The following is a 12,996-nucleotide window of genomic DNA, read 5'->3' as shown; positions in this document are numbered from 1 at the left end:
GTATTAGCGTGCAGATTTCAAGTTGAAAGTAAAAAGTTAGAGTGTGAGAAAAGGACTCAGGCGCGCTAACTTCAGGGCAACGGATATGACAGAACTACCTCCCTCTCCCCATAGACTTCTATGGGGCAAGCTACAAAAACATTTTAAGTTATCATGACCGAGATAACTCGACACTGCATTAGATCATCTGAGCTAAAGCTGAAGGTGCGTTATGAATACTTTAAATTCCTATGTTCTCCACTAGAAGAAAAAGTTTTTATTTTTAAATATATATTTCTTTATATACTGTATATGATTATTTATTTTTGCAAAATATATATCTATACATATATATCTATATGAATATATAACGATATAGATAGATAGATAGATAGATAGATAGATAGATAGATAGATAGATAGATAGATAGATAGATATGCAGATGTATATTTTAAAATAAAAAAATAATATTCTTTCTTAGTGAAGAACATAGGAATTTCAAGTATTTCTATTTAAAAAAAAGGTATTCGACAGGGAAGGGCTATTTATTTCTCTATATATGTATATATGTGTGCACATATAAACACATAAATACACATGTATACATACATGCATACACATATATATATATATATAACTGTATAGGAAGATGAAGGGCACTCTCAGGATTTGTGAAATTTGCGTATACATAGTATCAGATTTCCAGTTCTTGGTGAGTCTGGCTTTTAGCCGTTTTGAGTTTTTTCTTGTCTTGATGAAGGCTTCTGCGAAAGCCGAAACGTCGACTTAACAAAGTTGTGATTAAGAACAAAGAATAAACAATTATTTGCTGATACGCAAATTTCACAAATCCTGAGAGTGCCCTTCATCTTCCTATACAGTTCTACATATTTTTTTGAGGATTGCACCCAGGTTCGAAACTACTGACCAAAGTTGGAGTGCTGGAACACCTGCTATTTCCAATTATATATATATATCACACACACACATTGGAGCTTTTTCTAGTCAAACATGCCAAATACCAAATCCCTTTTTAACCCTTTTAAAACCTTTTTATCAATATCATAATTATATTTTTAATAAAACATGTATATATGAGTCTAATATTTCATTTTAATTAGCTTTTGATGTGTTTTGTGAAAAAAATATTTTTAACCCTTACACTTTACTTCAGGACTCAAGTCGCGCTAAATATTTTAGTGCAGTTCCAGCTTGCGCTTGAGTGCAACCTTTAACTTTCAACTTGTTGTAATATGAGTGCTATTTAGTGTGTTCCCGATATCCATTAAAAGTATAGACTAGGCTAGAGTTTCTCTGTTAGCGCAGTACAGCGACATTGCTTATCGAATCCTGTGCTATTATTAGCGTGCCACACCTACAAGATTATTAATACTTAATGGCTCAAGGGTGATTAATAGCATATCTACTAATGCACTAGGAGTCTTTATGGTAAACTGAGCTAGAATTCTATACACACATATTTAATTTAGTGAATTTATTTACTGGTTTTAAACTAAAAGTCTCTACATTTTATTTTGAAACTTGTGAAAACATGTGCTAATAAGGACCATTAGCCCACTGTGGGAGTTTTACTTTGTAGCCAATGAGAAATAATGCGGCAGTATGACTTATGTAGACAGGCACTGCATACATGTTTCAGTTTAAAGGGATATGAAACCCATTTTTTTTTCTTTCATGATTCAGATAGATCGTGCAATTGTAAACAACTTTCTAACTTATTTCTATTTTCTAATTTACTTTGTTCTCTTGATATCGTTTGCTGAAAAGCATATCTAGATAGGCTCAGTAGCTGCTGATTGGTGGCTGCACTTAGATGCCTCATGCGATTGGCTCACCCATGTGCATTGCTATTTCTTCAACAAAGAATATCTAAGGAATGAAGCAAATTATATAATAGAAGTAAATTGAAATGTTGTTTAAAATTGTATTTTCTTCCTGAATCATGAAAGAAAATTTTTGGGTTTAGTGTCCCTTTAAGGTTAAACAATATTTAACTTTATCATTTGTTAAACAAAGATCTTATAACATTGGTCATTATTGCTCATTCCTATCTATAACATATGTAGGCTTTTTATTTATCTTGAACTTTTTGGATACCATAAATTTAGGCATTTAGATTTTATTTTTTTATCCAGTATTTCCTACACCAAGATTAAAATAAACGGTTTGTCTATCTTGTTTTATTACACCAGCAACCAGGACATATGTTTTTAAGGATATTTCCTGCAACCTAACTGGTTTAAAAGCAATAGGAATACAATAATATTAGATCTTGGTAAAATACAGCTGTAAAAAAATGCATTTGATATGGTTCCCAACATGTAGTAAAACCAAAAACATGCACGCGCATGAAAACCAAACAAAGGGATGAATTCAATGTATTAAGTGAGATGTTGGTTCATAGTTACTAGATTAATGATGTTAATGAGGAAATTCAAACTCTATAAAGAGATATATAAACACCAGTGAGCTTTTTTTCATGGGATAGCTAATAGATAATCTGACTTGCATGATATAGGTCACTCTAAGTTTATATGATGGTACAGACAAAATAACTATAAAAAAATACAGAGCAACACAGAAATTATGACTTTTTACTGGACTCAGTTTGGGTGCAAATAGCCTCTTCATTATGTAAAGCATAAAGGAAATATACTTAAAGCAAAAAGTTTTGTACTTTATAACAGGACTAGATGTATAGCACACAAATGCCCAACAACAATCAGCAATAGGTTGTGATGTCGTTAATATTAAAATCCAGCAACGTCTCTTCTTATTTTTTGCTCAAAATGTATAAGACAAGATTGCAAATTTGAATTAATAAACCTATTAAAAAATGTGGCCTTATGCAACAGTCTACTTTTATTGTACAATGATTAATAAAAGATCCAACCCAAAATCTAATCCAAAGTATGGACCTGTTTGACTAAAATTCAAAATATATGCTCCATGTCTGAGAAACATATTTGTATAAATTAGTAAGGGGGCATAACTTGACCTTACTGGGTCCTGGGGAAAATATTATGGTGGGGCCGCTATTTCAATAGCTTACATATGAGCAAGTATCTCTCTGACTGTGAGTCTTCTTTTCCCCTTGGTTAATCCCCACAAGAGGATATTTACTTCCTATACAAATATCGTAGCAGGTTTTTCTGTATAGCAAAACTGTGTTGGTCATCTTGGAATTCCAGCCACCCTATTTCTAAGGGCAAATCCAAACACATTCTTAACACTGTGAGCCCTGCTTTGTAGCATCTCCACTTCACACACTTTAGCTTAAATTGAGACCTCGGAGATCCCCGTAGTTACACCCCCTGTATTAGATCTCTTACATGTATGCAACCATGTATTGCATCCATATACATTTATTCCATGTTATTTATGCCAATTCATTAATTCTGTCTTACTTCCAACTTACACAACTGACCTAATTAAGTATCACATTGCTAATGTACTGATCTGGAAGTTGGTTTTTTTAATGAAGAAAAAAAAGGTAAGTCCTAAACACGCATTGTCCAACACAAGCAGCCATTGATGGATTAGTGTTGAAAGTAAAGGTTTTGTTTTGGCATTCTTGTGGAAAACAAAATCATGATGTATAAGTAATTGTTAAAATGGAATGATGTAAGAACTTAACAGAAAATGCAAGAGGCTTTCCATCTCTTTGAAAATTGAAATTATTATATAAGACCTCTTAAAGATCGAGCTAGGAGAGGACAAGAACCATGAAATGGGATATCAAAGTTAGGGAATCACTAAATTTATTGCTTCTATTTCAGGCTATGATGGCTGAGAACTTCTCTTTAGAGGGCATCAGTGAATGTGTCATTTTCTTCCACAGTAGATCTCTTATCTAGGAGATAGACAAAGCCAGATTTTTTCCTCAAGCTTTCGCCGGTAACAGCTATCGGTTCTATTAGTTCTTCAGGTACGATAATCCTGTTTTATATGATTTGGTGGTAGCAAGATACAAGAAAAAATATTTGTGAGATTCTTAGCTGATGCTTTCATAATAGTCTTCTTTGCAGTACTAAGGATGGTAAAAATGTATAGTGTTTTCCATAATATTTATCTTATATTCTCTAACTTTGACGTGTAATATGTTGCAGTTATCTGCTGAGTTCTCACAGATGCATTTAGATTAGTTTTGGCCAAACAGTCTTCAACATGCCTTACCCTTAACTGCAACAATCGCACTAGTTCTATTGGTCCCAAATTCACACAAATAATTTCCACCATCTTTCTTCATTGCATCACAAATGATAAGGGAGGCCTCACACCCATTTCTAATTATCTGATACTTGGATGTGTTTCTGATCATTTTCCCATCTTTGTACCATTTTACAGGTTCATTACAATTAGAGGTTTCGCAGTGAAGATTCACATTTTCTCCTTCTGTTACTTCAGCATTGGTGAGCATCTTTGTAAAAATGGAAGGTTTCTCTAAAAATTACAAAATCAGATTTTAAAAGCCAATCAGTGCTCTTGAACGGCAAATAAAAACTAGGGAATCGATAAAGGTTTAAAGACAAATATTGCTCTATTTTGTCTGTTTACTGAAAATTCTAAATAGAATTCTTATACTCAAATTATTATTGTGCCAAAAAGATAGGTTAGTAAATTTGTTCAAGAAGTATCCACTAAATGTTCTGTTACTAAAAATAGTAACATAAAACTACTCTATGTCTCGTACTGTCAGTATCTCTACTTGGAATTAGTTGAGTTTTTTTCTTCTTCTTAACTATTTTGTTGCTTTGTAATTCTCTCTTCCACACGATTACCTTTCACTACCAAATTCACAGATGTTTTCTGATCACCAGCTTCAAAAGTGACTATGCCAGAGTCCTTGATAGAAAGTTGTTTCAGAGTTAATTTGTGATATCCTTTTGGGAGAGACTCTGTTTCATTTACGTCATTGGTATGGAGAGGGGTTTTATCCAAAAACCATTGTACATTTTTGTAATGTGCTGGAGAAATTCTACATTTAAACACTGCACATTCACCTTCATGGACTTCAATATCTTCAAGGTCTTCAACTATTAGAATTTTTTGTCCTAAAATGAACATAGAGAGCTGAAATGTCTAAACCCAGATGTAATGAAATACAAATCTTGGATTTGGAATTTCACAGGAACATATGTTTGCATCAACATTTCCAAATAGCTTCATCTAGAATATTTTGCCACATACAAAAACTACAAGTGATATTTGATACTTCAAATGTTCACAAAACTCAAGACTCTTCACAAAGCTCCACTCTGTATACTATCTTGTAGAAGCTTGCTTGTGGCTCCTTGGTTAATATGATGGAATTATGTTCTTATACATTGCATCCTGCCTGATCTCTGGACTCACTCTTTTATGGTATTTGTATGGCCTTGGAAACTTAAAAAGATGACAGGGATCATACCTAAACAGCAAAGCAGGACCACTCAAGTCAAAATTAAACTTTTATAATTCAGATAAAGCACGCAATTTTAAACAACTTTCCAATTCACATCTATGATCTAAATATGCACAATCTTTTTATGGGCACACTTTATGAGGCACCATCTCCTACTGAGTTTGTGCAAGATTCACAGAATATACATATATCCATTTTATGGTTGGCTAATGGCTGTCACATGATGCAGTAGGAAGGAAAGGATAGCTAACTTTGAAAATTGTTAGATAAAAATCTACTACTCGTGAAATTCAAACAAAGTGCTTTTGCATTGTCTTTTTATTGTGCATTTATTGATTGAGCTTTAGTGGTCTTTTATTTTTTCATGAGTACCTAAGTATTCATACTATCATTATATTTGTTAGTTTGTTAATTTGAATTATTATAAATTCTTACCTTTAACAGCAAGAGAAGCTTTTGTCTGAGCATCCCCAATGTCACATATATATGTATCACTGTCACTTTTCTCTAGATCATTCACCGTCAAGCTTAATGTGTTGTCTTTCTGAATCAGCTCATACTTCTTAGACGGCTTGAGGTCAATTATTCCTTTCCTCCATGTTACAGTTTGTGCGTTTTTTTCTGTTTCACAGATGAATATAGCACTTTCTCCTTCTTCCTCTTTAATGTCACTTATTTCCTTGGTGAATCTATTAGGTTTTTCTATTAAACAGAAACATTTAAAATAAATATACATTTTACACATTTAAATGTATTGAAAGTCAATACACAACAATAAATAATCATATTTTTGCTTAGAACCACCTTTGAAACTTAGAAATGTTGTTAATCAATTCAATTGACATTGTTTTCTATTTATTTTTTGCTCTTAAACATTAGGGAAGAATTTTTCAGCTGCTGACAAAGTGTATTAAATCTTTTGTTCGTTAAAGGAATAATCAAATATTAAAAAATGTGTAATTTTTTTAAATATTTAATTATCCTATTAACAAATGAATTAAAGGGACAGTCAAGTCCAAAAAAAACTTCATGATTTAAATAGGGCATGTAATTTTAAACAACTTTCCAATTTACTTTTATCACCAATTTTGCTTTGTTCTCTTGGTATTCTTAGTTGAAAGCTAGAAGGATCATATGCTAATTTCTTAGACCTTGAAGGCCGCCTCTAATCTGAAAGCATTTTGACAGTTTTTCACCACTAGAGGGTGTTAGTTCACGTGTTTCGTATAGATAATATTGAGCTCATACACATGAAGCTCCTAGGAGTGAGCACTGATTGGGTAAAATGCAAGTCTGTCAAAAGAACTGAAATAAGGAGGCAGTGTGCAGAAGCATAGATACAAGGTAATTACAAAGGTTAAATGTGTATTATTATAACTGTGTTGGTTATGCAAAACTGGGGAATGGGTAATAAAGGTATTATCTATTCTTTTTAAACAACAAATATTCTGGTGTTGACTGTCCTTTTAACCAATTTTAGTTGGTTTGTTAAGGTGTTAATTAGGTAATTAGTTTAAAGCACCATTTGATATCCTTTTGGGAACAAAAAAACATAGAATAATGAAACTATATTTTATTTGGATCATTTGTCTGAAAACAAATGCACGTCTATTGTTAAAGGGACAGTCTAGTAAAAATTAAACTTTCATGATTCAGATAGGGCATGCAATTTTAAACAACTTTCCAACTTACTTTTTTCATCAAATTTGCTTTGTTCTCTTGGTATTCTTTGTTGGAAGCTAAACCTTGATAAGCTCGTATGCTAATTGCTAAACCCTTGAAGGCCACCTATTATCTCAAAGCATTTGACAGTTGTTCACAGCTAGAGGGCATAAGTTCATGTGTGCTATATAGCTAACATTGTGCTCACGCCAGTGGAGTTACTTATTAGAGGGCACTGATTGGCTAAAATGCAAGTCTGTCTAAAGAACTGAAATAAGGGGGCAGTCTGCAGAGGCTTAGATACAAGGTAATTACAGAGGTATAACGTATATTAATATAACAGTGTTGGTTATGCAAAACTGAGGAATGGTAAATAAAGGGATTATCTATCTTTTGAAACAATACAAATTCTGGAGTAGATTGTCCCTTTAACTAACAAACCACAATGAAAAGCCTGTATTTTACTGATATAGCTCTCCAATTAGAAAGCATTTAATTAACTATCCTTTTAGTATCAAAGTAACAGCTACAGGCAAATTCAATATTTGTAATTGCTTCTGGTCAATAAACTAAGCTGTCCTGAAAGTATGTATTTATCTTACCTACTGTATATACTAACTGCCCTGAAAGGATGTATTTATCTTACCTACTGTATATACTAACTGCCCTGAAAGGATGTATTTATCTTACCTATATACTAACTGCCCTGAAAGGATGTATTTATCTTACCTATATACTAACTGCCCTGAAAGGATGTATTTATCTTACCTATATACTAACTGGCCTGAAAGGATGTATTTATCTTACCTATATACTAACTGCCCTGAAAGGATGTATTTATCTTACCTATATACTAACTGCCCTGAAAGGATGTATTTATCTTACCTATATACTAACTGCCCTGAAAGGATGTATTTATCTTACCTATATACTAACTGCCCAGAAAGGATGTATTTATCTTGCCGATATACTAACTGCCCTGAAAGGATGCATTTATCTTACCTATATACTAAACTGCCCTGAAAGGATGTATTTATCTTACCTATATACTAACTGGCCTGAAAGGATGTATTTATCTTACCTATATACTAACTGGCCTGAAAGGATGTATTTATCTTACCTATATACTAACTGGCCTGAAAGGATGTATTTATCTTACCTATATACTAACTGGCCTGAAAGGATGTATTTATCTTACCTATATACTAACTGGCCTGAAAGGATGTATTTATCTTACCTATATACTAAACTGCCCTGAAAGGATGTATTTATCTTACCTATATACTAACTGCCCTGAAAGCATGTATTTACCTTACCTATATACTAAACTGCCCTGAAAGGATGTATTTATCTTACCTATATACTAACTGCCCTGAAAGGATGTATTTATCTTACCTATATACTAACTGCAATGAAAGGATGTATTTATCTTACCTATATACTAATTGCAATGAAAGGATGTATTTATCTTACCTATATACTAACTGCCCTGAAAGGATGTATTTATCTTACCTATATACTAATTGCAATGAAAGGATGTATTTATCTTACCTATATACTAACTGCCCTGAAAGAATGTATTTATCTTACCTATATACTAACTGCCCTGAAAGGATGTATTTATCTTACCTATATAGCACACATGAACTTATATTTATCTTACCTATGTACTAAACTGCCCTAAAAGGATGTATTTATCTTACCTATATACTAAACTGCCCTGAAAGGATGTATTTATCTTACCTATATACTAACTGCCCTGAAAGGATGTATTTATCTTACCTATATACTAACTGCCCTGAAAGGATGTATTTATCTTACCTATATACTAACTGCCCTGAAAGGATGTATTTATCTTACCTATATACTAACTGCCCAGAAAGGATGTATTTATCTTGCCGATATACTAACTGCCCTGAAAGGATGCATTTATCTTACCTATATACTAAACTGCCCTGAAAGGATGTATTTATCTTACCTATATACTAACTGGCCTGAAAGGATGTATTTATCTTACCTATATACTAACTGGCCTGAAAGGATGTATTTATCTTACCTATATACTAACTGGCCTGAAAGGATGTATTTATCTTACCTATATACTAACTGGCCTGAAAGGATGTATTTATCTTACCTATATACTAACTGGCCTGAAAGGATGTATTTATCTTACCTATATACTAAACTGCCCCGAAAGGATGTATTTATCTTACCTATATACTAACTGCCCTGAAAGCATGTATTTACCTTACCTATATACTAAACTGCCCTGAAAGGATGTATTTATCTTACCTATATACTAACTGCCCTGAAAGGATGTATTTATCTTACCTATATACTAACTGCAATGAAAGGATGTATTTATCTTACCTATATACTAATTGCAATGAAAGGATGTATTTATCTTACCTATATACTAACTGCCCTGAAAGGATGTATTTATCTTGCCTATATACTAATTGCAATGAAAGGATGTATTTATCTTACCTATATACTAACTGCCCTGAAAGAATGTATTTATCTTACCTATATACTAACTGCCCTGAAAGGATGTATTTATCTTACCTATATAGCACACATGAACTTATATTTATCTTACCTATGTACTAAACTGCCCTAAAAGGATGTATTTATCTTACCTATATACTAAACTGCCCTGAAAGGATGTATTTATCTTACCTATATACTAACTGCCCTGAAAGGATGTATTTATCTTACCTATATACTAACTGCCCTGAAAGGATGTATTTATCTTACCTATATACTAACTGCCCTGAAAGGATGTATTTATCTTACCTATATACTAACTGCCCTGAAAGGATGTATTTATCTTACCTATATACTAACTGCCCTGAAAGGATGTATTTATCTTACCTATATACTAACTGCCCTGAAAGGATGTATTTATCTTACCTATATACTAACTGGCCTGAAAGGATGTATTTATCTTATCTGTATACTAACTGCCCTGAAAGGATGTATTTATCTTACCTATATACTAACTGCCCTGAAAGGATGTATTTATCTTACCTATATACTAACTGGCCTGAAAGGATGTATTTATCTTACCTATATACTAACTGCCCTGAAAGGATGTATTTATCTTATCTGTATACTAAACTGCCCTGAAAGGATGTATTTATCTTACCTATATACTAACTGGCCTGAAAGGATGTATTTATCTTACCTATATACTAAACTGCCCTGAAAGGATGTATTTATCTTACCTATATACTAACTGGCCTGAAAGGATGTATTTATCTTACCTATATACTAACTGCCCTGAAAGGATGTATTTATCTTACCTATATACTAACTGGCCTGAAAGGATGTATTTATCTTACCTATATACTAACTGGCCTGAAAGGATGTATTTATCTTACCTATATACTAACTGCCCTGAAAGGATGTATTTAGCTTACCTATATACTAACTGCCCTGAAAGGATGTATTTATCTTACCTATATACTAACTGCCCTGAAAGGATGTATTTAGCTTACCTATATACTAACTGCCCTGAAAGGATGTATTTATCTTACCTATATACTAACTGACCTGAAAGGATGTATTTATCTTACCTATATACTAAACTGCCCTTAAAGGATGTATTTATCTTACCTATAATATAAACAGTTGCTTTGGACGTGGAGATGCTAGTTTCACAGGTGTATTCTCCAGAGTCCTTCAGTGTGACTTCATGGATAATTAGCCTGGCGTTTGTACCTTCCTGCAATAGGTGGTATTTTTGGCTTTTTTTCAGTGCTTTGCCATCCTTGGACCACTTGACATCTGTATCTTCTTTAGATAATTCACAAGTCAAGACAATATCTTCTCCCGCTGATCCCGTTTTATCTTCCAATGGTTTTGCTATTTCTGCTGGCTTTCCTGAAAGATAAAAGTGGAGGAAGTTTTATATAAAACAACCAGCTATTATATTTTTACTTCCTCTTATTGATCTTATTTAGAGTGGACACAGCTATCAACCTTGTACTATAACATTGTACTTTTATTATTATTTTTACCTCCTGCTACAGAAAGCTTCTCAATATGTCCCTATTTTAATAGAGCAGTGGTGAGAAAATCGTAAAAGCTCTTCATCTTCCTTAAAATGAATAATACTGTACATTATCACAGTATCTGTCATGTACATGGGGTGGGAAAGTAGTTAAACATGTTCAAATGTTTTTGATGTTTTAAACGTTATTTAATTCTTACTCTGAATTTCAAACTATCAGTAGATTTTGCTTGAAGATTGTTTCCATTTCCCTGCCCACTGTATCATGTGACAGCCATTAGCCAATCACAGACTCATAGATGTATACACTGTGAAGTATTGCACATTCTCAGTAGAAGCTTTTGCCTCAGAAAGTGTGCAGATAAATTTGAGCACAAATGGAAGAAAATTGGAAAAAATGTATGCTCTATCTGAATCATGAAAGTTTAATTTTGATTTTAGAGTCCCTTTAATCTCAAACTACCAGGAAGTGCTTAAAGGGACAGTCAAGTCAAAATTAAACTTTCCTGATTCTGATAGGGCATGCAATTTTAAACCAGTTTCCTAATTACTTTTATCATCAAATTAGTTTTGTTCTCTTGGTATTATTTGTTGAAAGCTAAACCTAGATAATTTTGTAAACTGATTTCTAAACCATTGAAACCGCCTCTTTTCTCAGTGCATTTCAACAGTTTTTCACAGTTAGACAGTGCGAGTTCATATCTGTCATATCGAAAAAATTGTGCCCGTGTAGTTATTTATGAGTCAGCACTGATTGGCTAAAATGCAAGTCTGTCAAAAGAATTGAGATAAGGGGACAGTCTGCATTGGCAAAGTGATCACAGAGGTAAAGAGTGTATTAATATAACAGCATTGTTTATGCAGAACTAGGGAATTATAATAAAGGGATTATTTATATTTTTAAACAATACAAATTTTCAAGTATACTGTCCCTTTAACTGCATACAGCCAAGACATGGGACTCTACTGCTCATTGGCTAATAGAGACAATTCACACATGAAAAAAATGTGCACAGGAACATCTAATTTTCAAAAAACAATCTACTTTAATACATCTTGAAATATTGTATTTTAGATGGTATTGCACAATAATGGTGTATCCCTTTCCATTATAGTTGAAGGATTTAGGACAACATAAGTATATATCAAATGTGGAGCTTCACATTACCTAGATCATTACTAGGTGGATGCAGAGGTCAAGTCCTACAAAAAAGAGTGGGAACTCACCAAGATTTTCACCCCCTCACACTTTATATAGTTTTATATACACGCACCCACAAACACTGTATTAGTATGTATATAATCTATACACTTTGGTTAGTGAAAGCAAATTAAATCCAATGAAGGATTGAATGGTTGCCTTTGGGCCTGATAATCCACCTCTGTCACATAGTCTCACCCACTTAAGGTGCAATAGTCCTATTTCTACTGTGGGGAGATAAAAAACCCAGAGCAAGCCACACAGAAATATAAGCACTATGTGTCCCACACAGTGCAGGGTGATCACACAGCAGCACCGCTGACAGGCTTGCATTTAGTGTATTGTAGGAAGTGTTATTGCCCATTACTAGAGGATCTCACTATCCCTCTAACTAGACTGTGCTCCAGCTTTTCCCACCAGCAGCAGCAGTGCTTACTGAATTGTTTATGTTCCCTGTCCAGAGAGAACTCAGTTCCTCCTGCAAAAATAGTGCAGGAACTCTGTCCCCATGCGTTCACGCTCGACTTGACCCCTGGGCAAATGGTGTTTGAATTGTTATGAATTTTCTTTTACAATTTAGAATCCATCTTGATTCCTTCTTAGGCCTTTTTGTATCCTAAGTTTTATGACAATGAAACTTGTTTTTTTCGCCCCAGTCTTGCTGGTAGTTTAGAAGATTAATATGCCCACATGGTCATTAATCTATGTCTATT

The 12,996-nt window shown here is 33.4% G+C and overlaps 1 protein-coding gene across 1 annotated transcript in view; it reads right to left on the bottom strand.

The window, feature by feature from the left end:
- The window catches only part of OBSCN (obscurin, cytoskeletal calmodulin and titin-interacting RhoGEF), a 937,038-nt gene that overhangs the window by 714,936 nt on the left and 209,106 nt on the right, over positions 1-12,996 (bottom strand). Inside the window, 4 exon segments of the mRNA XM_053713767.1 lie at positions 4,178-4,444; positions 4,783-5,055; positions 5,841-6,107; positions 10,686-10,952. Coding sequence (XP_053569742.1) covers positions 4,178-4,444; positions 4,783-5,055; positions 5,841-6,107; positions 10,686-10,952 — 1,074 coding nt within the window.

Source organism: Bombina bombina, chromosome 5, assembly GCF_027579735.1.
Source record: "Bombina bombina isolate aBomBom1 chromosome 5, aBomBom1.pri, whole genome shotgun sequence".
NCBI classification, from domain to species: domain Eukaryota; kingdom Metazoa; phylum Chordata; class Amphibia; order Anura; family Bombinatoridae; genus Bombina; species Bombina bombina.
Note: the sequence above shows the minus strand (reverse complement) of the source record. Positions and strands in the feature narration are given on the sequence as shown.